General features: G+C 37.8%; 1 protein-coding gene across 17 annotated transcripts in view; it reads right to left on the bottom strand.

Moving 5' to 3' along the window:
- The window catches only part of HIBCH (3-hydroxyisobutyryl-CoA hydrolase), a 119,083-nt gene that overhangs the window by 51,237 nt on the left and 42,270 nt on the right, over positions 1-25,576 (bottom strand). For 13 of the 17 annotated variants that reach the window (XM_081579297.1, XM_081579289.1, XM_081579288.1 and 10 more), the window contains 4 exons: positions 23,037-23,177; positions 21,170-21,254; positions 17,447-17,527; positions 8,212-8,264 (listed from right to left, as the gene is read on the bottom strand). In XM_081579297.1, the coding sequence (XP_081435423.1) occupies positions 8,212-8,264; positions 17,447-17,527; positions 21,170-21,254; positions 23,037-23,174 (357 nt within the window). In that variant the 5' untranslated portion in view covers positions 23,175-23,177. Of the gene's footprint in view, positions 1-8,211; positions 8,265-17,440; positions 17,528-21,169; positions 21,255-23,036; positions 23,178-25,576 lie in introns of all 17 variants that reach the window. The other 4 variants (XM_081579295.1, XM_081579283.1, XM_081579285.1 and 1 more) reach the window with 1 other exon arrangement.

Here is a 25,576-nt window from a genome sequence, read left to right as displayed (position 1 = left end):
CCACCTGTGCATCATTGAGCATCCATAGATTTTAGTATCCATGGCAGAGGGGAGGGGGCATTGTCTTGGAAGCAATCCCCTGTGGATACAAAGGGGCATCTGTATACAAAAAATTCACACAACTCAGTAGCAAAAAAACAATCCAATTGAAAAGTGGGCACAAGACCTGAACATTACTCCAAAGAAGGTATATAAAATAGCCAACAGGTACATGAAAAGGTATTCAACATCTGTTAATACATATCAAGGAAATGCAAGTCAATACTACAGTGAGGTATCACCTCACATATGTTAGGATGTCTGTCATCAAAGAGACAAATGATAAATGCTAGCAAGGATGTGGAGAAAAGGGAACCCTTGTACACTGTTGGTGGGAATGAAAAATGGTACAGCCCCTATGTAATATAGTATGGAGGTTCTTCAAGAAATTAAAAACAGAACTACCATATTATCTAGAAATTCCACTTCTGGGTATATATCTAAAGAAAATCAAGTCATTGTCTTGAAGAGTTATCTGTATTCCCATGTTCACTGCAGCATTATTCACAATAGTCAAGACGTGAAACAACCTATGTGTCTGTCCATAGATAAATGGATAAAGAAAATGTGGTGTGTGTGTGTGTGTGTATTCACACATTTATATAGCACATTATATATAGTATAGTAATTACATATACATATACATATATTACTATACATGTATAGTAATTATGTAATATACATATAGCATAAATTACATATATATAAAATATGGAATATCATTCAACCTTAAAAAAGGAAATCCTGCCATTTGCAACAATACAGATGAACCTGGAGGACATTATGCTAAATGAAATAAGCCAGAGGAGAAAGACAAATACTGGATAATATTGAGGTTGCCAGGACTCGGGGGTGAGGAAAATATGCAGACATTGTTTAAAAGACACAAACAAAAATGACAAAAATTATAAGATGAATAAGATCAGAGGATCATTTCATAATATATTCCTTTCACAATGTATTTATATACCATCAAGTTATATACTTTAGTTGTAATTTACCTATCAATTACACCTCATTCTAGCTGTAAGAATTATTATGATTTTTATGTCACTGGAGGAAGGTTGATCATTCTAAACTCTTTTTTTGCAATATGGCTAGGCCTCTCAATTAGTCCTCAAACAAAACATCACTAATGAATGGTGTGCAGTAGCAAATACACTATTGATTTTCTACACATAGCCCTTTCTATCTTTATTGCATGAAAAAGAACATTCTTTGGTTGGTGGACTACAGCCTTCACAATGAAAGTCTCAAGCATGAGCAACTGAAATGGCTAAAATGTAAATTTAGAATGTTTTCCAGGCTGTGTTAATGATTTAATAATATCTGATCTTTTGAAAGCTTCTTGGCTGGTTTCTCATTTAAAAATGGCATCGCCCACGAAAGTCTCACTGTTCTCATCATACTACAATGTACACACATTAAAGAGTATTATAATAATGTTTTTTAATCAAGAGATTTAAATGGCATGGGAGGAGAGGTGTACCAAAGTTAATAGCTTCTTTAAAAATCTTCCTTAACATAGTTAATAAAGAAGACATACAGATGGCTAACAAACACATGAAAAGATGCTCAACATCACTCATTATCAGAGAAATGCAAATCAAAACCACAATGAGGTAACATCTCATGCCAGTCAGAATGGCTGCTATCAAAAAGTTCTCAAACAATAAATGCTGGAGAGGGTGTGGAGAAAAGGGAACCCTCCTACACTATTGGTGGGAATGCAAACTAATACAGCCACAATGGAGAACAGTGTGGAGAGTCCTTAAAAAACTGGAAATAGAACTGCCATACGATCCAGCAATCCCATTGCTGGGCATACACACCAAGGAAACCAGAATTGAAAGAGACACGTGCACCCCAATGTTCATCGCAGCACTGTTTACAATATGCTTCCAGGATATGGAAGCAACTTAGATGTCCATCAGCAGACGAATGGATAAGGAAGCTGTGGTACACATACACAATGGAATATTACTCAGCTATTAAAAAGAATGCATTTGAATCAGTTCTAATGAGGTGGATGAAACTGGAGCCTATTATACAGAGTGAAGTAAGTCAGAAAGAAAAACAACAATACAGTATATTAATGCATATATATGGAATTTAGAAAGATGATAACAATGACCCTATACGTGAGACAGCAAAAGAAACACAGATATAAAGAACAGACTTTTGGACTCTGTGGGAGAGGCCGAGGGTGGCATGATTTGAGAGAACAGCATTGAAACATGTATATTATCATATGTGAAATAGATCACCACTCCAAGTTCAATGCATTAAACAGCACTCAAAACCGGTGCACTGGGACAACCCAGAGGGATGGGATGGGGAGGAAGGTGGGAGGGGGGTTTGGGATGGGGGACACATGTACACTTGTGGCTGATTCATGTCAATGTATGTCAAAAACCACCACAATATTGTAAAGTAATTAGCCTCCAATTAAAATAAATAAAAAATTAAAAACAAAAAAAAGACTTCCCTGGTCGCACAGTGGGTAAGAATCTGCCTACCAATTCAGGAGACACTGGTTCAGTCCCTGGTCTGGAAAGATTTCACATGTCACAGAGCAATTAAGCCTGTGCGCCACAACTACTGAGCCTGCACTCTAGAAAGAGCTGTGCAGCCACAACTACCGCCCATGTGCCACAACTACTGAAGCCCGCGTGCCTAGAACCTGTGCTCAACAAGGAAAGCCACCACAATGAGAAGCCCGTGCACTACAGTAAAGAGTAGCCCTCATTCACCACAACTAGAGAAAGCCCACACAAAGCCTACAAAGACTTAGAGCAACCAAAAATAAATAAAAACAAAAAACATGGTTAACAAAATCATTTCATCTCTTCTTTCATAATTGCTCAGATTCTACTGAGTAACTAAATGCTGCTGTAAAAAAATTCTAGGATTTCATTATAAAACAAATGGTTTCTTAAAATGTCATCTATTCAAATTGTCACTAACAGCAGCAAAACAAAGTATCCGTTAAAACAGAACAAAGATGTCTTATGTCTTACAGACCTTTGCAGTACATCAAGCTAATTCAATCCGTGAGACCATTAATCTTTTCAAAGAACATGTCTCAGTGACATTAATCAGTGGCTAAACTTAACCTGATTCAGCAGGTCCCATTTAACTGAGCACTAGTCAGTTTTCCATGCGTCTCGTTTATGGCCCAAGAAGTCTTTCGGAGATTGTACATGCTCTGTGTTTTCAATCCAGCTCCCACTTCTCCTCTATTCATTAGAATATACCTCTTCTAAAGTATGCCTCGAAACCTTAATTTTCCATTTATATTGATCACAAAACCCTTTTGCTGGCAGCATCTTCAGGACACTTTGAGAAACACAAAAACAATACCATATTGTATAAATTATTTTGAGTTGGGGGAACTAATTTTGTTTCTATGGTAAAGGGAGGAAGGGAGAGAGGAAGGGGCAAAGAAAGGAAGGAATCAAAAGTTCTTTAAATTCAATTCAGTTCGGAAGGAAATGCGGGTAGTACTACATATACAAAATAAAAACGATTTTTTTTCTCTTCTATATATACTTAAAATTTTAATTTTAAAGCAAGTTTGTCTTCCTGTTATATATTAACTTAAGCAAATAGGACTTTAGATGTTTAAAATAAAAGATAAAGGAACTTAAAATTCTTTCTTCCTGGAAACAGAATAAATTATTCTTTCAAATTGCTATTCTGAATAATTTGGTATATTTCAGAAACATTGTACAGACATAATCTTACATAGTTTTGATTAACCAAATGGAAAACCACTCAGAAACATTTTATTTTACTGCATATTAAAATATCAAATAAACATTTGAATTTCTGAAAGCTGAAACATAACAGAATTTAGTCATCCCCTCTACATAGTGCATCCCTTCTACTCTTCATGGTAAACATCAAGAGACTGTAAAACTGTCATTTTCCTTAGTGAAAAAAAAATTTTTTTCCCTATACTAAAAAGAAAAAAATAAAAATCAAGCTCTATGGCGCCATCTTTTGGACTGTTCAAGTTTTCTTATAATTCATTTTTTTTTAATTTAGTAAATTTACATTTATAAAGCAATTGGGTTTTATTCTACCACCTTAGAATTTGTTTTCTTTTGGCCTTTCTTTTTTTTAGTATAAATTTCTTTAATTGGAGGCAAATTACTTTACAATATTGTATTGGTTTTGCCATACATTGACATGAATCCAACATGGGTGTACATGTGTTCCCCATCCTGACCCTCCCTCCCACCTCCCTCCTCATCCCATCCCTCTGGGTCATCCCAGTGCACGAGCTCCAAGCACCCTGACTCATGCATTAAACCTACACTGGCAATTCGTTTCACATATTATAATATACATGTTTCAATGCCATTCTCCCAAATCATCCCGCCCTCGCCCTCTCCACAGAGTCCAAAAGACTGTTCTATACCTGTGTCTCTTTTTGCTGTCTCGCATATAGGGTTATCATTACCATCTTTATAAATTCCATATATATGCGTTAGTATACTGTATTGGTGTTTTTCTTTCTGGCTTACTTCACTCTATAGGCTCCAGTTTCATCCACCTCATTAGAACTGATTCAAATGCATTCTTTTTAATAGCTGAGTAATATTCCATTGTGTATATGTACCATAGCTTCCTTATCCATTAGTCTCATGATGGACATCTAGGCTGCTTCCATGTCCTGGCTATTATAAACAGTGCTGCAATGAACATTGGGGTACATGTGTCTCTTTCAATTCTGGTTTCCTTGGTGTGTATTTCCAGTAGTGGGATTGCTGGGTCATATGGCAGTTCTGTTTCCAGTTTTTTAAGGAATCTCCACTGTGGTTCTCCATAGTGGCTGTATTAGTTTGCATTCCCACCAACAGTGTAAGAGGGTTCCCTTTTCTCCACACCCTCTCCAGCATTTACTGCTTGCAGATTTTTGGATAGCAGTCATTCTGACTGGCGTGAAATGGTCCTCATTGTGGTTTTGATTTGCATTTCTCTAATAATGAATGATGTTGAGCATCTTTTCATGTGTTTGTTAGCCATCTGTATGTCTTCTTTGGAGAAATGTCTGTTTAGTTCCTTGGCCCATTTTTTGATTGGGACGTTTATTTTTCTGGAATTGAGCTGCAAGGGTTGCTTGTATATTTTTGAGATTAATTCTTTGTCAGTTGCTTCATTTGCTATTATTTTCTCCCATTCTGAAGGCTGTCTTTTCACCTTGCTTATAGTTTCCTTTGTTGTGCAAAAGCTTTTAAGTTTAATTAGGTCCCATTTGTTTATTTTTGCTTTTATTTCCAATATTCTGGGAGGTGGGTCATAGAGGATCCTGCTGTGGTTTATGTCGGAGAGTGTTTTGCCTATGTTTTCAACTAGGAGTTTTATAGTTTCTGGTCTTACGTTTAGATCTTTATTCCATTGTGAGTTTGTTTCTGTGTATGGTGTTAGAAAGTGTTCTAGTTTCATTCTTTTACAAGTGGTTGACCAGTTTTCCCAGCACCACTCGTTAGAGATTGTCTTTTCTCCATTGTATATTCTTGCCTCCTTTGTCAAAGATAAGGTGTCCATAGGTGTGTGGATTTATCTCTGGGCTTTCTATTTGGTTCCATTGATCTATATTTCTGTGTTTGTGCCAGTACCATATTGTCTTGATGACTGTGGCTTTGTAGTAGAACCTGAAGTCAGGCAAGTTGATTCCTCCAGTTCCATTCTTCTTTCTCAAGATTGCTTTGGCTATTCGAGGTTTTTTGTATTTCCATACAAATTGTGAAATTATTTGTTCTAGTTCTCTGAAAAATACAGTTGGTAGCTTGATAGGGATTGCACTGAATCTATAGATTGCTTTGGGTAGTACACTCATTTTCACTATATTGATTCTTCCGATCCATGAACATGGTATATTTCTCCATCTATTTGTGTCCTCGTTGATTTCTTTCACCAGTGTTTTATAGTTTTCTATATATAGGTCTTTTGTTTCTTTAGGTAGATATATTCCTAAGTATTTTATTCTTTTCATTGCAATGGTGAATGGAATTGTTTCCTTAATTTCTCTTTCTGTTTTATCGTTGCTAGTGTATAGGAATGCAAGGGATTTCTGTGTGTTAATTTTATATCCTGCAACTTTACTATATTCGTTGATTAGCTCTAGTAATTTTCTGGTGGAGTCTTTAGGGTTTTCTATGTAGAGGATCATGTCATCTGCAAACAGTGAGAGTTTTAGTTATCATTTCTTTGTTGGCTTCCCAGTATCTTTCTTTCATATTCATTACCTCAAAACATTTGGTCTCATCATTCTTATCCTTGTCCTTTTTTGGTGAGTGCTTGTCAAGTTTGTCCTCCACAGACACAACTTCATATCTGTAATATTAAATTTGACTCCTCATCTATGGCCTTCAAAGTAGAATGTCAGGTTCTGCTATTGTGTTTTAGTTTCCAGTCAGCCCTCCTTATGTGACCTGTTCCCCTGTGTAAACTGCTGCCCTTTCGTCTGAACCTGTTGTCTCCTTACAGACTATCTTTCCTATTTTACTGGAGCCACATCATTTTACATGTTATTAAGTATGCCCAATGGTTTTTGTTTGTTTTCATTTTTTCCTAGTTCCTTTCACATTCACAGGGGGCTCTTTCTTCCATGCTTCCAATTATGCTCCTTCCCCTTGTTCTGCAGAATTCTTTCAGAGACTTCTCATTTTTCCCATGGTAATACTTTATTGACAAAAAAAGGCACAACCAACTCAGGCTTAATACCTGCCACTAACAGAGATGTAGATTGCCCTTGATCCTGTTCCTAACCACATGGACTAATGGAAGCCCTTTTCCAAAATCATGTGCAGAATCTAAGCAATTCCAATGGATAGGGAGTTTGTGATTAGCAGGTGCAAACTATTACATACAGAATGGATATACAAAAAGGTTCTACTGTACAGTACAATAACCATACTCAATATCTTGTGATAAACCATAATGGAAAAGAATATGAAAAAGAATGTACATATAAGTGTAAATAAATCACTCTGCTGTACAGCAGAAATTAACACAGTATAAATCAACTATACTTCAAAAAAATAAACTTTTAAAAAAATCTAAGCAATTACAAGTGCCCAAGAGACCTCATCTAGTATGTGGTTTTCCTAGAAGAAGGGAGACTTTTCCCACTGACAAAATCTTTGAAACACTTAACAAGTTCAAACACTGAAATTTCACCCTTCAGCTTCCTACTACCTTCTTAAATCCTATCTTTTCCTGCCACAAAGACCCACTGTGACTTCTCACTTTAAAAGTGTGTCTTTGTCAGTGTCATACATTTGAACAGTTCTTCTGTAACTATTTCACGTTTTCTCCAACTCCTTATAAAGTTATTCAAGACCAGTGATATCTAAGACTTATTTATTTTGCATCCGTGTTATTAAAAAGTTTGTCAATTGACAGAAATGTACTTTCAGAGAACTTTATAAAGTATCCAAACACTTTCACTAAGGCGAGATTTTGTGCAGTAGATATAATTTAGGTAACCACATCCTATACAGAGTCTAAAAAAACCTCAACATTCTAGTTTCTTTCATGAAACTGTTGAAAGCAATCAGTTCACTTGTAAGTAGAAAAATGGCTCTACATAAGAAAAAAGACTCAATCATTTTTGTCAGCTAAAGTGAAGTGAAAGTTACTCAGTCATGTCCCACTCTTTGCGACCCCATGGACTATACAATCCATGGAATTCTCTAGGCCAGAATTCTGGAGTGGGTAGCCTTTCCCTTCTCCAAGGGATCTTCCCAAACCAGGGATCGAACCCAGGTCTCCCACGTTGCAGGTGGATTCTTTACCAGCTGAGCCACAAGGGAAGCTCAAGAATAGTGGAGGGGGTAGCCTATCCCTTTTCCAGCATATCTTCCTGACCCAGGAATCAAACAGGGGTCTCCTGCATTGCAAGTAGATTCTTTACCAAATGAGCTATCAGGGAAGCCCATTTGTCAGCTAAAAAAACTTACTAATTGAAGAAGCAGAAATAGCATATAACATAATCTTCTGAGTGAAGCAAATATTACAACCCAAACCTGCAAGGCTCCAAATATGATTTTGTTTCAACAAGTTCTATTGTATTACATTCATCATCTCACTTCTGTTCAATAATCAACTTTTTTTTAATACCACTCACATAACAATAATGAGAGTGAGCAGGCTACTTACCCCACCCATTGTAATTCCATGAATAAGTGCAATGTATGGTTTCTGGCAAGAATCTAAAAGAAATGGAGTTGTAATTAGTTACAATGTTTAAAATACATTTGCTTTTTCCAAAAATCACATGTTACATGAACTGTGCAATATCAAGTAGACTAAATATACAGCTTATGATACAAACATGTTTTTTAAAACATCAATTCATATACAATCCTAATCAGCTATTCATTGTTATTAAATAACTCAATACCTCAATTTGAAACAAATGAAAGCCGATAAAATTCAGCTATTGAGAAAAACAATGTTTCCCTTATAAGCCATGAATGTTTATCTAACACAGCTGTATTTTAAAGAACATAATTTGTTTTTTATGCATCTAAAGAAACATCTGGATATAAAGAGAAGTGCAGCATACAGGAAAAAGCATGGACTGAGAGTGAGAAGACCCAAACTGTGGTCTCTGCTTTGTCATTAACTGGCAATTCAACAATATTCAATATATATGTTGGTATTAAATACTTATTGTTGTTCAGTCGCTAAGTCATGTCCAACTCTAGCAACCCCATCAACTGCAGCACACCAGGCTTCCCTGTCCTTCACTGTCTCCCAGAATTTGCTCAAACTCATGTACATTGATTTAATGATGTTATCTAACCATCTCTCCAGTGACAAAATGTGGTCCACTGAAGAAGGGAATGGCAAACCACTTCAGTCATCTTGCCTTGAGAACCCCAAAAACAGTATGAAAGGCAAAAATATATGACACTGGAAGATGAACTATCGGCAAGAATCCCTTAAAAGATATGGAGTAGCCCTCATAGTCAACAAAAGAGACCGAAATTTAGTGCTTGGGTGAAATCTCAAAAATGACAGAATGATCTCTGTTTGTTTCCAAGCCAACCCATTTGATATAGCAGTAATCCAAGTCTATGCCCCAACCACTAATGCTGAAGAAGCTGAAGCTGAACAGTCCTATGCAGACCTACAAGACCTTCTAGAACTAACACCAAAAAAAGATGTCCTATTCATCATAGGGAACTGGAATGCATAAGCAGGCAGTCAAGAGATACCTGGAGCAGCAGGCAGGTTTGGCCTTGTAGTACAAAATGAAGCAGGGCAAAGGTTAACAGAGTTTTGTAAGAGAACGCACTGGTCATAGCAAACACCCTCTTCCATACACAAGAGACAACTCTACATATGGACAGCACCAGATGATCATTACCAAAATCAGACTGATTATATTCTTTGCAGCCAAGATGGAGAAACAGTCAGCAAAAACAAGACTGGGAGCTGACTGTGGCTCAGATCATAAACTCCTTATTGCAAAATTCAGATTTAAATTGAAGAAAGTAGGGAAAACCACTAGGCCTTTGAGGTATGACTGAAATCAAATCCCTTAGGATTATACAGTGGAAGTGACAAATAGATTCAAGGAATAAGATCTGATAGACAGAGTGCCTGAAGAACTATGGAGAGAGGTTCATGACATTGTACAGGAGGCTGTGATCAAAACCATCCCCAAGAAAAAGAAATGCAAAAAGGCAAAATGGTTGTCTGAGGAGGCCTTACAAATAGCTAAGAAAAGAAGACAAGCAAAAGGCTAAGGAGAAAAGGAAAGATACATCCATCTGAATGCAGAGTTTCAAAGAACAGCAAGGAGAGATAAGAAAGCCTTCCTCAGTGATCAATGCATAGAAATAGAGGAAAACAACAGAATGGGAAAGACTAGAAATCTCTTCAAGAAAATTACAGATACCAAGGGAACATTTCACGCAAAGGTGGGCACAGTAAAAGACAGAAACGGTATGGACCAAACAGAAGCAGAAGATATTAAGAAGAGGTGGCAAGAATACACAGAAGAACTATACTAAAAAGATTTTCATGACCCAGATAACCATGATGGTATGATCACTCATCTAGAGCCAGACATCCTGGAATGTGAGGTCAAGTGGGCCTTAGGAAGCATCACTATGAACAAAGCTAGTGGAAGTGATGGAATTCCAGCTGAGTTATTTCAAGTCCTAAAAGATAATGCTGTTAAAGTGCTGCACTCAATATGCCAGCAAACTTGGAAAACTCAGCAGGGGCCACAGGACTGGAAAAGGTCAGTTTTCATTCCAATCTCAAAGAAAGGCAATGCCAAAGAATGTTCAAACTAGCACTCAGTTGCACTCATCTCACATGCTAGCAAATTAATGCTCAAAATTCTCCAAGCTAGGCTTCGACAATACATGAACCAAGAACTTCTAGATGTTCAAGCTGGATTTAGAAAAGGCAGAGGAACCAGAAATCAAATTGCCAACATCTGCTGGATCACTGAAAAAGCAAGCTGCTGCTGCTAAGTCGCTTCAGTCGTGTCCAACTCTGTGCGACCCCACAGACGGCAGCCCACCAGGCTCCCCCGTCCCTGGGATTCTCCAGGCAAGAACACTGGAGTGGGTTGCCAAGAGTTCCAGAAAAACATCTACTTCTACCTCACTGACTAAGCTAGAGTCTTTGACTGTGTGGACCACAACAAACTATGGAAAATTCTTCAAGAGATGGGAATACCAGACCACCTTATCTGCCTCCTGAGAAATCTGTATGAAGGTCAAGAAGCAACAGTTAGAACTGGATATGGAAAAACGGACTGGTTCCAAATTGGTAAAGGAGTATGTTAAGTCTGTATATTGTCACCCTGCTTATTTAACTTATATGCAGAGAACATCATACGAAATGCTGGGCTGGATAAAGCACAAGCTGGAATCAAGATGCCAGGAGAAATATCAATAACCTCAGATATGCAGATGACACCACCTTTATGGCAGAAAGCAAAAAGGAACTAAAGAGCCTTTTGATGAAAGCGAAAGAGGAGTGAAAAAGCTGGCTTAAAACTCAACATCCAAAAAACGAAGATCACGGCATCCGGTCCCATCACTTCATGGCAAATAGATGGGGAAATATGGGAAACAATGAGAGACTTTATTTTGGGGGGCTCCAAAATCACTGCAGATGGTGACTACATCCATGAAATTAAAAGATGCTTGGTTCTTAGAAGAAAAGCTATGACCAACCTAGACAGCATATTAAAAAGCAGAGACATTACTTTGCTGACAAAGGTCTGCCTAGTCAAAGCTATGGTTTTTCCAGTAGTCGTGTATGGATGTGAGAGTTGGACCCCAAAGAAAGCTGAGCACTGAAGAATGGATGCTTTTGAACTGTGGTGTTAGAGAAGACTACTGAGAGTCCCTTGGACTGCAAGGATATCAAACCAGTCAATCTGAAAGGAAATCAGTCCTGAACATTCATTGGAAGGACTGATGCTGAAGCTCCAATACTTTGGCCACCTGATGTGAAGAACTGACTCTTTGGAAAAGACCCTGAGGTTGGGAAAGATGGAAGGCAGGAGAAGAAGGGGACGACAGAGGATGAGATGGTTGGATGGCATCATCTATTCAATGGACATGAGTTTGAGCAAGCTCTGGGAGTTGGTGATGGACTGGGAAGCCTCTCAAGTTGCAGTCCATGGGGTCACAAAGAGTCAGACACGACTGAGCGACTGAACTGAACCATCTCATCCTCTGCCACCCACTTCTCCTTCTCTCAATCTTTCCCAGAATCAGTGAGTCAGCTCTTCACATCAGGTGGCCTAAGTATTGGAGCTTCAGCTTCAACATCAGTCCTTCCAATGAACATTCAGGGTTGACTTCCTTTAGGATGGACTGGTTTGATCTCCTCCTGTCCAAGGGACTCTCAAGAGTCTTCCAGCACAATAGTTTGAAAGCATCAATTCTTCAGCTCTCAGCCCTCTTCATGGTCCAGCTCTCATATCCCTACATGACTACTGGAAAAACCATAGCTATGACTATACGGGCCTTTGTTGGCAAGGTGATGTCTCTATTTATACTTATATACTGGCATTTCCATATATGAACACATTTGTATACATATATACACACATAAGCTATATGTATATATGCCTATCATACATGTGTATATCACGTATATGATACATAGATCCGTTTTCTTATCTATTATATGCGACTTGCCTCAGAAGTTCCTTCCAGCTCAAAAATTCTGCAAACTTTTACTCTGCTCCTTTCCCTTTTTCATTTTTCCTTCCTCTGAGAGAGGGAATTACCCACAACATAAACATATCCATCACTGTACTTCTACTACAGTTTGTTGCCATTATAACTTCCTTACCAAAGACCAATATAAAACTTGAGTTTTGATCCATCTAGCAATTCTGTAAATATTCCCAACCTGCCAAATGAGCCACCAAAGTACAGTTATAACTTCACATACACAAGCATGTCCACAGCCCTCAATTTTTAACTAGAATTCCCTAGAAACAATGGAAACTAATGTCTCTATATATTGGGGTGGAGATACATACAAATACACCATTTCAGCTACAGACGCATATATTTTAGTTATAAAGCATTAAAAGCTAACTGATGCAGGACTCAAGGCCAAAATTTGTCAAATTCCTTAATGATTAAGATAGGTCATTATAATGTACAGAAATTATGTCTGGAAGGCTTTCTCTTGTATATTAATATTTTACCAAACTCTTTTCAAACTAGAGACCAGCCAACAGCCAAATGTAGTTAGATTAATTACAATTAAAAAATGGTAAAATTAGGCTTATTGATCACAAGTAGCCCCATTCCAAGTGCTCGTTAGTCACGTGTGACTAGCAGTGGCCATATTACACAGCACAGAAGCAGAATATTTTCATCATTGCAGGAAGTACCGTTGGACAGCACTGGTAAGAATTTTTAGAATGAATGAAACATTCTAAGTGAATCTGATCTGTATAATTTTACAGATTATTAAAGAAATGAGAGCTCTCCACTAAAAGTGGCTCACTTAGTTAAATTGGGAAACAGCCTCCTTTCCCCACTGCTACTTCAAAGACACTGAAATTCTAGAAAAAAAATTTTTTTCAATGTATATCCAAATTCAAAGCCAAACAAGGGAAATCCCCAAGTGCCAGAAACATACAAGAAACTCAAAGTTAATAGCTGTGTGGAAGCTACAGCCAAAGATTATGAGCGGTGTGTGTATCTGTTCTGAGTCAGGAACAAATTCTAGGCTACACAGAACATGCAATGAGCTACCTACATAAAGCCTTATGTAATAAGAGCTATGTGGTTTGTGAAACATAGCTAGGAAGCTCTATCTGCTGATACTGGGACTCAGTAAGTTCCTGCCCAGGAGAGAAGAGGAAAAAGTCAGAAAAAGTGGATGCTCAAGTACTGGACCACTGCAACTGAACAAACACAAAAAAGTACCCCAAACAACTTTGGAATAGAAATAATGTCTTTAACTTGGTAAAAAAGTGTCTACAAAAAGATTATTCTAAAGAATGAAATTTTAAAAGCTTTCCCACGTACATCAGAAATAAGACAACACTACAATCATTCAGCATTATAACAGAGGTTCTAACCAAATATAACAAGAAAAATCATAAATGTAAGGACTGGAAAGAAATGGGGAAAAGTCATGTGCAGAGGGTAGAATTGCCTATATAGAAAAGCCAAGATAATCTACAGAAACATCTTTAGAACTAACAACAAATTTCAGCAGGGTTGCTGGTTATAAAAACAAAATACTAAAATCAAAAATATTTCTATATGCTAGAATAGTCAATTAGGAAATGTAACAAGTAACAAAACATAAGCTATTTAAGAATAACACTTAAAAAAATATTTTTATCAACAAGATCTTTATAGAGAAAATTACAAAACATGAAAGGACATGAAAGTCAACCTGATGAAAATGTGCTAAAACTGGTTTATGGTGATGTCTGCATAAATTTACTAAACATCGAAATAATTTTAAGATCCATTTGGAAAATCAAGTCCAAGAGTAGCCAAGACAATCCTAAAAGAAAACAAGGGTAACTTGTCCTGCCACATAGAGACGTATCTTAAAGCTATAATAATTTTGACACTATAGTTTCATCATAAGTACAAATAGACCAGTGAATAAAGTTGTCCGGAAACAGATCTGATCACAAAGAAGAACTTGATATATAATAGAAGTATCATTAAAACCAGTGAGGATAACAAGGCCTATTCAGTCAAAGACATTACACATCTAGTTTTCTAAAAAGAAAATAAAAGTTAGATTATGTCACATGCAAAAAAGTTCCAAGTACATTAAGGACTTAAGAGTATAAAAAAACAAACTATTAAAAGAAGACATAAAAGAACATCTTAAACACTCCCATGTTATTGTTTTTTTTTTAGTGCAAAAGAACACAAATCATAAAGGAAAAGAATGCATACATTTCATCTCAAACAAAAACTTGTATATATGAAAAGATAAAGTAGCAGACTGAGAGAAGTATGTTTATAACATACATAATCTACCAAAGCAGAGAATTCAGAATACATAAAGACCTATAAAATCAATTAAGAAAAAGACAATCCATAAGAAAGAAAAACAAAGGATGAAACTGAAAAGAAAATCTAAATGATTAACATAAAACACCTTCTACCTCATGCACTTACAATGAAGCACAAATTAAAACCACAATAAGATATCAAGCATGCAAAGTTTAAAAACAAACAAATGATAGCAATGACATGCAGAAAACAAAGTCTTGTACTTTGGAGAGGAATATGGAAACATATTGAAGAGGTATAAATTATGATCCATCCATTTGGTTTCTATTATTTCTAGAAACTTTTGCACATGGCACCAAGGATTTACATATAAGGATGTAACAATCTGTATTAATAAAAATTTGAAATAATCTAAAATATCCATTAATGTCAAATAGATAAGTAATATTGGGTAGCTGAGTAATATAGAACAGTTACATTCCATGCTATTAAAAAAAAATAACTTTTGGCATATGCAGTAAGAAAGTACTTATGAAAATTTCAAAAACATGAAGTAATACTACTTTTGTTCATAAATATGTAGTAAAAATATAAAGTACAGCCTAATCAGATGTGCTAAAAATTAATGACAATGGTTTCTTCTGAGGAGGGATCAGGCAGCTTCTGGAGAAAGAAATGGCACTGAAGCAAGCAACGAAGTAGACTGGACAGTAATTTTAAAAATTCATAGTATTCTATTTAATTTAAATAAGTTTCAAAACATCAAACAAAAATAAAATATAGAGGTCTATTCATTCTGAGGATGGGTATACAAGTATTCACTATATTATCCACTGTAATTTAACATTTGAAACACATGCTTGATAAAAGTAACTACTACTGCACTTCCAATGAAATCTGGAATGATGACTATAAAGAAATTTCATCCCAGAGTTTCTCAGGAATTAGGAAATGATACTTCATTTTATAGAGAAAACTGGGACCCTATTTTTTTGTTTTCCAAGAAACCCAACCATATGATCAGAATGCATGATTCCACATTGATTATAGGGCAAACAGTAGTTAAACCTGACTGTAGTCCACCAGGCTCCTCTGTCCATGAAATTCTCCAGCCAAGAATACTGGAGTGGGTAGCCATTCCCTTCTCCAGGGGATCTTCCCAAACTAGGGACAGAACCTGGGTCTCCTTCATTGCAGGCAGATTCTTCACCATCTGAGCCACCAGGGAAGCCCATTTAATAATGAAGTGTGAATTGTTCTGGAATGAGCAGTCAGACTTTGTCGGCAAAGTAATGTCTCTGCTTTTTAATATGCTGTCCAGGTTGGTCATAGCTTTTCTTCCAAGGAGCAAGCATTAAAAGACATTTCATGGCTAGAGTCACTAACTGCAGTGATTTTTGAACCCCCCAAAATAAAATCTCTCACTGTTTCCATTGTTTACCCATCTATTTGCTATGAAATGATGGGACTAATGCCATGATCTTAGTTTTTTGGATGTTGAGTTTTAAGCCAGCTTTTTCACTCTCCTCTTTCACTTTCATCAAGAAGCTCTTTGGTTCCTTTTTGCTTTCTGCCATAAGGAGGGTGTCATTTGCATATCTGAGGTTATTGATATTTCTCCCAGCAATCTTGATTCCAGCTTGTGTTTCTTCCAGCCCAGAGTTTCTCATGATGTACTCTGCATAGAAGTTAAATAAGCAGGGTGACAATATACAGCCTTGATGTACTCCTTTCCCAATTTGGAACCAGTCTGTTGTTACATGTCCGGTTCTAACTGTTGCTTCTTGACCTGCATACAGATTTCTCAGGAGGAAGATAAGGTGGTCTGGTATTCCCATCTCTTGAAGAATTTTCCAGTTTGTTGTGATCTACACAGTCAAAGGCTTTGGCGTAATCATTAAAGCAGAAGCAATGTTTTTTCTGGAACTCTCTTGCTTTTTCTATGATCCAATGGATGTTGGCAATTTGATCTCTGGTTCCTCTGCCTTTTCTAAATCCAGCTTGAACATCTGGAAGTTCACAGTTCACATACCGTTGAAGCCTACCTTGGAGAATTTTTAGCATTACTTTGCTAGCGTCTGAGATGAGTGCATTTGTACAGTAGTTTGAGCATTCTTTGGCATTGCCTGTCTTTGAGATTGGAATGAAAACTGACCTTTTCCAGTCATGTGGCTACTGCTGAGTTTTCCAAATTTGCTGGCATATTGAGTGCAGCACTTTAACAGCATCATCTTTTAGGATCTGAAATAGCTCATCTGGAATTCCATCACCTCCACTAGTTTTGTTTGCAATTACTTTGCCAAGAAAGGCCCATCTAGTCAAAGCTATGGATTTTCCAGTAGTCATGTACGGATATAAGAGTTGGATCATAAAGAAAGCTGAGTGCTGAAGAAGTGATGCTTTTGAACTGTGGAGTTGGAGAAGACTCTTGAGAGTCCCTTGGACTGCAAGGAGATCAAACCAGTCAATCTGAAAGGAAATCAACCCTGAATATTCATTGGACGGACTGATGCTGAAGCTGAGCCTCCAATACTTTGACCACCTGATGCAAAGAACTGGCTCCAGGGAAAAGACCCTGATGCTGGGAAAGATTGAAAGCAGGAGGAGAAGGGGACGACAGAGGATAAGACGGTTGGACGGCATCACCGACTCAATGGACATGAGTTTGAGTAAGCTCCGGGAGTTGGTGATGGACAGGGAAGCCTGGCGTGATTCGGTCTACGCGGTCGCAAAGAGTCGGACACGACTGAGCGACTGAACTGAGCAGTCAGACTAATTGAGTTCATTTCTGTCAAAAAGTATATAAAAGACTAAATAAAGAGTGTTGACTACACTTTAATAACTCGTTCTATGCAGCTTTTGTCTTCATTCCATTTTCAAAGCTCTCAGCAAAGCACACATACCAATGGCGTTGTTCAGAATATATTCCTCTCGGAATAAATCTTGAAGCATTTTCTGGTTTGTATTTCTAGCTTCTGAGAGTGCTAAAATATGAGAAAAGGAAAAAAAAGGATTACAAATATGAAAAAGTGTTTTTCAGTCAATACAGTTAGATAAATTTAAGATACTGTGATAGAAAGTACCAAGGGAAAGTCTAGAAAGGTTTCTTAAGGTTCTGAAGTCACCCAAGCCACAGAAATATTATAGTCAGCCCCAGATCCATAGTCCAACATCAAAACTTCAAGGCAAAAATTCTTATTTAGAACAACTTACAAGGTGTTATAAATTGTAAGTTATATATTGGTCCCAAATACATATTATTTTGACTATTTTCTATAGCACCTGAATAAACGTTTGCTGGATACATGTTTTCTTTGGCAACATATCTTAACACAAATACATTATAGGAATTCCCTGGAAGTCCAGTGGTTAGGACTCACACTTCCACTGCAGGGGGCACAGTCCCTGGTGGTGGAACTAAGATCCCACAAGCTGTGCAGCATGGCCAAAAAAAAAAAGTACATTATATGTATACACACAAAGAAATAAATGTACACATGTGGGCATGCACACATAGAGTTCTATATATTCTAACTAGTTAAATACTTTCTCCATATTCATTTCATGGAACATTTGTTGAGCATCTAGTAAGTACCATGCGCTATTTTCAGTGCTATTATAAGACAGGTGCCTGGAGTTCAGACTAGTAAAACAGATAATTAAAATATACTCCCTGTGCCATGCCCACTTTAACGTTGGGATGTGATAGGAATGGAAGCAGAAGAGATATGATTAAAAGAAGGCTTTCCAGAAGAGAGACATCTGAGCCAAATGTGAACAATGTGTAAGAGTTTCCTAGAAAATGATGGCAGTGGGGGCGTTGGGGGCTCAGAGTAGACAAAGGAGTACCTACAAAGGCAAACAGGCAAGAAAGAATAAAATCAAGAAATAAGTAAAGAAAAAGAAGTAGTTTTAAAAGACTAAAGGAGAATGGTAAAAGGTGAGGCTCAAGAGGTAAATGAGATAGTAATATTCTTATTATATTTTCATGGATATTAATAAATAAGGACATTAAAATCAAATGGTTTCATTTCTGTGGCAATTTTCTGTTATCCAGAGTTCACATCCACTGCTGCTGCTGCTGCTAAGTCACTTCAGTCGTGTCCGACTCTGTGCGACCCCATAGACGGCAGCCCACCAGGCTCCTCTGTCCCTGGGATTCTCCAGGCAAGAATACAGGAGTGGGTTGCCATTTCCTTCTCCATGAAAATTACCTACTAAAATATAAACTAAATATATATACATGTTTCTTCTTTTATGGGAAAGAGCTAAATAAAAATTGGTGACTATTAGATTTTTAGACAAACTTCAGAACTGATATAGCTTCCTTCAAAATGTTCCAACCAAATATTGACTTCTTTTCCTGTTTTTTTTTTTAAAAAAAAAAAAAGATTGGGAACTCTCTGGTGGTCCAGTGACTAGGAATCAGGGATCACTGCCGTGGCCCAGGTTCAATCCCCGGTCAGGGAGCTACCCACAGGCCATGCAGTGCAGCCAAATTAATTAATTAATTAATCATCAAAAGTGAAATTAAAAAGATAAAAATTTTAAAAAAGGTTTGATATTGGGCCTCATTCTGAGGCTTTCACTGATAAAATCCCTAAAACTCTTATCTATTATCTTTTTTCATTTCTTACCAACTCTAAAAGAAAAGGAGTACAAATTGTATTGCTGGTGAAATAAATTTCTTTTACTTCAGAAATTCTGAGATTGCCTTCTAATCTTATTCTAATCAATTATTAATAGTCCCATATAAATTAAATGACATTTTAGTAATATCATTTAAAAATTTTTTTTAGAGTCCTCACTTACTGTTTTGGACTATGACATTTAAAGAAACTAAATTTCTTGGAATTGAAATCTGTTACTTAATACATGTAAATAAGAATAATTCTAGAATTTGTAAATGTATTTCCAAACAGCAATATAAAGTTAAAACTCATATGCAAAAATAGAAGATGCTAAAATCAACACACAAGGCTCTGCTCATTTGTAAACTGACAGGATCAAAGGCCCAACTCTAGAGCAAAAGTTCATTCTAGGCTGAAAGACAGTGTTTTAAAAACATTTCCGTTGTAGGCAAAACAATAAGGTCAAAAACAATTCAGTTAACAAGTCAGTTTAGGGCTTCTCTGATGGCTCAGACAGTAAAGAATCCGCCTACAGTGTAGGAGAGACCTGGATTCTATCCCTGAGTCAGGAAGATCCCCTGGAGAAGGGAATGGCTACCCACTCCAGTATTCTTGCCTGGAGAATTATAAGGACAGAGGCTGATGGGCTACAGTCCATAGGGTCACAAAGAGTCAGACATGACTGAGCAACTAACACTTTCACTATGCAAAGGACATCAGTTTGATCTCTGGTCTGGGAAGATCCCATGTGCGGCAAGACAACTAAGCCAGTACGCCACAACTACTGAGACTGCACTCTAGAGCCCAAGAACCACAGTTTCTGAGCCCATGTGCACCAACTACTGAAGCCCACATGCCCTGGCGCTCATGCTCTGCAACAAGAGAAGCCACCGCAAGAAGAAGCCCAGGCACCACAACTAGAGAGTAGCCCCTGCTCACCGCACCTAGAGAAAGCCTACCAGACAGACCCAGCACAGCCAAAAATAAATTTTTTTAAAACAGTCTAAGTAGCTGAAAATTTTAAAGAGAGATTTTAAGCTTCAGTTACTTTAATAGATACTTGAAATTATGTCCTGAATCAAGCTTGTTTCTTTCTATTCCAAATGTAATGGTTTACATACAATTATAAATTTAGTAAACAGAATAACCCTAACATCATCTTAACACAATACAAAAAGTCAAATACAAAAAATAAAACATACACACAAAAAACCCCAGGAACCTACAAACTCCATAAGAAACAAAACTCAAAATGTGAAGTTTTCAGTATATATAAAATACTGACAACCAGTGGTAGTAACATTTCTTCTCTCTTTTGTCTTTAATTGTTAAATGTGTACAGATTGACCTAAATAATTAGCAATATAAGGAAAATTAACCTTTTTGTCTATCTCAACATGTGTATTTAAATACATAAAACATTGATAATATAAACAGGATAAATACTAGAATTAAGTGCATTCTTGCTTTGGGACCATGAACAGTGGGAAAGCACAGACAAAGTCACAGATATATGTAAAGTAAATTATATCTGGAGAATGGCAAGTACTCAACATAGCCAGATTGTCAAGCCTATGTGTGTTTAGGGAGAGGAAGCTGAGTTACAACCAGGAAGCATTTCTGGTAAACTGCCTAAAGAAAGGGCTTCCCAGGTGGCTCAGTGGTAAAGAATCTGCCTTCCAATGCAGGAGATGTGGGTTCAGTCCCTGGAGTGGGAAGATCCCCTGGAGGAAGGCATGGCAATCCAATCCAGTATTCTTACCTGGAGAATCCCATGGAGAGAGGACCCTTGTGAGCTACAGTCCGTGGGTTCACCAAGAGTCAGACACAACTGAGCGACTGAGCATGCGTGCATGCGTGCCTGTGATAAACTGAGTTGCTTAATAACAGCTATTCGAAAATAAAAAGTGAATTCACATACCATAAACTAGACATTTTGTTCACGATAATTCAGGGGAAATAAAGTATTTGGGTGAAAGGAAAAAATGTTTTTACCTCTGATATCACCTCCAGCACAGAAAGCCTTTTCACCAGCTCCCTTTATGATGATCAGGAAAGTTTCCGGATCTTGTTCCCAATTCTAGTCAAATGTAAAAGAAGATGGTATAAGCATATTATAAACACAAACTCATGACCTATGGCTGATTCATGTTGAGGTTTGACAGAAAGCCACAAAATTCTGTAAAGCAATTATCCTTCAATAAAAAAATAAATTAAAAAAAAAAACTCATGAATGATATATATCCATACACACTAAACATATATGTGTATATACAGACATATATGGATAGATGAAAAGCATAAGCTTTATAAAGCATATCCAGAAGAATAGATTCTAACTTCACTTTCTTTTCTGACATAAATTAGAGGCCATTCCAAAGTTGCTAAATGAGTACATTTTGTGATCCAAATTTGATAATGATAACTTTGATACCAAGGTGGAAAAAATATGGCCCTAATAATATTATGTTACATAAGCTTATAAATCTGATAAACAAATCACCCCAGAGACTGCAGATAAATAGAGCAGTAACCTTTCTACTGTGGTGATAAAGGCTCTGTCCTACTGACAAATTTGTAAATAACAGAGTGGAAACACTTCTCCTGGTCAAATCTGGAAATGTTTTGGGGTTGGTAATGACAGCTAATAAATAAGTAGGATGAAAGAATCAAGAGCCAATAGAAACTGAAAGGCTAGAACAATGGACTAAATAAAAAATTAGTTTACCACAGTCAGAAGAATTAACCAGGGCTCCATGAATTCTACACTAGATAATAAAAATATACATGAATAAAGAAGAGATGTACCTGGGAAGATGTGGCTGTCCAACAGGTTAATGCATACTAGATTACATTAATAGAAATAGGGTATTCTAACATGGAAGTTTCTACTTTTCTTCCACTTTAACCTGGAACACCGGGTTTATTCCTTTGTATCACACTTAAGTACATATTATAAGGTGGCCCAAACAGATAAAGCAGAATGGAAGAGACTCATCAAATGAAGAATTGAGGAACTGGTGAGCAGGGGAGAACTCATCTTTAACCCCTAAGTGACCAAGTGTATCTGGTATTCTATTTCACTTCATCTTTACAATTCTATGAATTACCATCCCTGATTCACAGCTGAGGAAAATGGAACACAGAGAGAATAACATTCCCAATCTATACAGTTAATAAATAGAAATCCAAATTTTAAACCCAAGTAGTGTGACTAAGTCATGTTTTTCCACTACACCATGCAGTTTTCTTAGAATAGGAAAGCTTAAGGCCTTCTCCAAGAAAAGGATGACAAGCACTTCAAAAACAGTCATCTTCCAACCAAAAAAGCCATCATGTAGAAGCAGACTAGACGTGTATACTCATGACCCAAGAGGCAGAGCCAATATTACTGGTCAAAAGAGGGGCAGAATGTAAGAAGAAACTTGTGTGTGCTTAGTTGCTCAGTCATATCTGACTCTTTGCGACCCCATGGAGTGTAACCAGCCAGGCTCCTCTGTCCATGGGGATTCTCCAGGCAAGAATACTGGAGTGGGTGGCCATGCCCTCCTCCAGGGGATCTTCCTAACCGAGGGATTGAACCCAGGTCTTCCGCATTGCAGGTGGATTCTTTACCGTCTGAGCCACCAGAACTTGGAGCCATGTAAACATGGAAGAGAATGTCTTACGCAGCAACGAACTCCCTGTTACTAGGGATGTTCCAGGACAACCACTGAGGAAAGAACTGAGGACTCCAGAAGTAATGAGGCTTGGGCACTGCGCCCATACACTCAAGTGATTCTGTGGGAGAGAACACTAGGAAAGTTCTATAAAGACACACTTTTAAAAGGATCCATATGATTGCTTTAAGAAAATGACAAACCTTTAGCTGTGGGTAAATCTGCCGAATCATATTAAGAGTCAGTGTATTCAGAAACCTTGGTCTGTTTAGTGTTATCACTCCTGCACAACCTTTTCTTTCCAACAGGACTTCTGCTGCTGCATCTGTGTGATTAGACATTTTCTGTGTAAACAAAAGAATAACTTTAGGATAAAATTCACTAAGTTTTTGTCACAAGTCAACATCAAAACACACATTAAATGCAAATCTTTCACACAATGTTAAGAGCAGCTAATCAAATGGACAACTTGGTACATCTGACAAAGTGTCCTGAAGTTATTTACACAGTGTAGATAAACAACTCCAAAGCAAACAATATATACCTCTTAAATCTCTAATTTTTGAGTAAACTTAGTGAATTGATTAGAACCCAGTCCTAGAATTTCTTAGCCTATGAAATACTCTTAAACCTTTATTACTGTATACCAAGCAATATGTTAGGTACTTGGAAATCAAAGATGAATAAGAGGGCAAGTAATTCTGACTATAGTAGCTACCAACAACTTGAAAAAAAGAAAAAACAATGATATTTGAGCTGGACCTTGATGTACCCTAAGAAAAAAAGGAGAGAAAATCCTGGAGAGTAGCACATGCTAAAACATGAACAATGAATATCTGGAAATATTAAGATGTTTAACAGGAGTGGAATGAAGGCTGATTGAGAAAATGACAGGAAAGTAGGCAGAAAAAGTGCTTTAAGGCCAGATAATAAAATGAGATTACAGGATCATATTCAGTAGTAGGAAAGAACATGCCTATACAGAAGTTCTTAGGGCCTCACCCAGGCTTCCCAGGCAGTTCAGTGGTAAAGAATCCATCTGCCAATGGGAGACTCAGGTTAGATCCTTGGGTTGGGAAGATCCCCTGGTGAAGGCAATGGCAACCCACTCCAGTATTTTTGCCTGGGAAATCCCATGGACAGAGGAGCCTGGTGGGCTATAGTCCATGGGGTCACAAACAGTCAGACACGGCTGAGCGACTAAACCACAACAAGCAGGGCCTCACACACCACACTGAGTGAGGCAAGTGGCACATCTTGGGGGGGCGTGTTTTGCTCCCCTTCAGTACTCAGTGGTTCTGCTTCCTTGATTAAACCCTTACTCATACGAAAAAACAGATGATAGACTAAAGAAGTTGTAGCTTTCAGATACCTACATCATTCTAAATTTTAAAGTAATACAGATAAAAGTTTTCATATTATACAACCTGCTACATACAAGTATTAATAAACTTTCATCTCTCTCCACACTAAATTTCTTTTTTACTTAAACCAAGTCAGAATTGCCAGTCAAAAAAAAAAAGAAGTTTCACTGAACAACAACATAAATTACCGTCTAATATCAGAGACAATCTTTTAAAACTATTACTTGGTTTCAGCTCAGAGATGTTGAGGCTGAAAAGATGCACCTCCTGACCTTCTAACAAGAAAAAAGGGTGAAGAGACTGCAAATTAACAGCTTTTGATGAACTCAGTCAGACACAAGAGGTCATAGGGCAAATAGTCCCATAATAAAGTCTGGAGAGAGAGGTGCCTTCAGGGAGGTGTAGAACCAGTATATTTGCTTACCTCAGGCAGAAGCCCTAAGGAAGATTAAATGTTTAATGACTTGCTAGAGGTCAAGTCCGGAGAAGGCAGTGGCACCCCACTCCAGTACTCTTGCCTGGAAAATCCCATGGACGGAGGGGCCTGGTAGGCTGCAGTACATGGGGTCGCAAAGAGTCGGACATGACTGAGCGACTTCCCTTTCACTTTTCACTTTCATGCATTGGAGAAGGAAATGGCAACCCACTCCAGTGTTCTTGCTTGGAGAATCCCAGGGATGGGAGAGCCTGGTGGGCTGCCGTCTATGGGGTTGTGCAGAGTCAAACACGACTGAAGCGACTTAGCAGCAGCAGGAGCAGAGGTCAAGTCACCGACTCAATGGACAAGAGTTTGAGCAAGCTCTGGGAGTTGGTGATGGACAGGGAAGCCTGGTGTGCTGCAGTCCACGGGGTCGCAAAGAGTCGGACACAACCGAGCAACTGAACTGAACTGAACTGAGAGGTCAAGTGTGGGCAAATTGATAGTATGAAGTTCCGGGGTGGGGGGGTGTCACAGTCATGGGGAAGCTCCTACTCTTGCTGGCTCTTCCTCCTGGAAACCAATCAGGTTCTCCCAGGGAAGACTAGAGAAAGCTCTCCAGTGTGGTGGTGGCTGAGGGGGGAGGGAAGCAGCAGACACAGCTAAATTCCTTCCCCTCATCTTCCAAACAGAGCAAAAGGCTAAATCTGCAGGGAAGAGAGAAAGGACTTCAAAACAGTGTTCCAGGGGAGCCCTTCCACAGTGGGGAAACAGGATGGAGGTTTACAAAATAAGAAACTTAATCCAAAGGGAGAAGCATTTCAAAACCACAGCGTCCTGACCTTAGTGTTTACCAACCAGAGCTGGGGAAAAGGAACAGGAGTCAAAGGAAAAGCGGAGAAAACGGCAGCCTATCCCCAGAGAAGGGACAGGAACACTTATAAGGACCACACCCTTGGTC

Source organism: Giraffa tippelskirchi, chromosome 3 (genome assembly GCF_054371585.1).
Source record: "Giraffa tippelskirchi isolate mGirTip1 chromosome 3, T2T-mGirTip1v1.2.pri, whole genome shotgun sequence".
In the NCBI taxonomy this organism is placed as follows: Eukaryota; Metazoa; Chordata; class Mammalia; order Artiodactyla; family Giraffidae; genus Giraffa; species Giraffa tippelskirchi.
The sequence above is the reverse complement of the archived record's forward strand: the minus strand, read 5'-3'. Positions and strand labels throughout refer to the sequence as shown.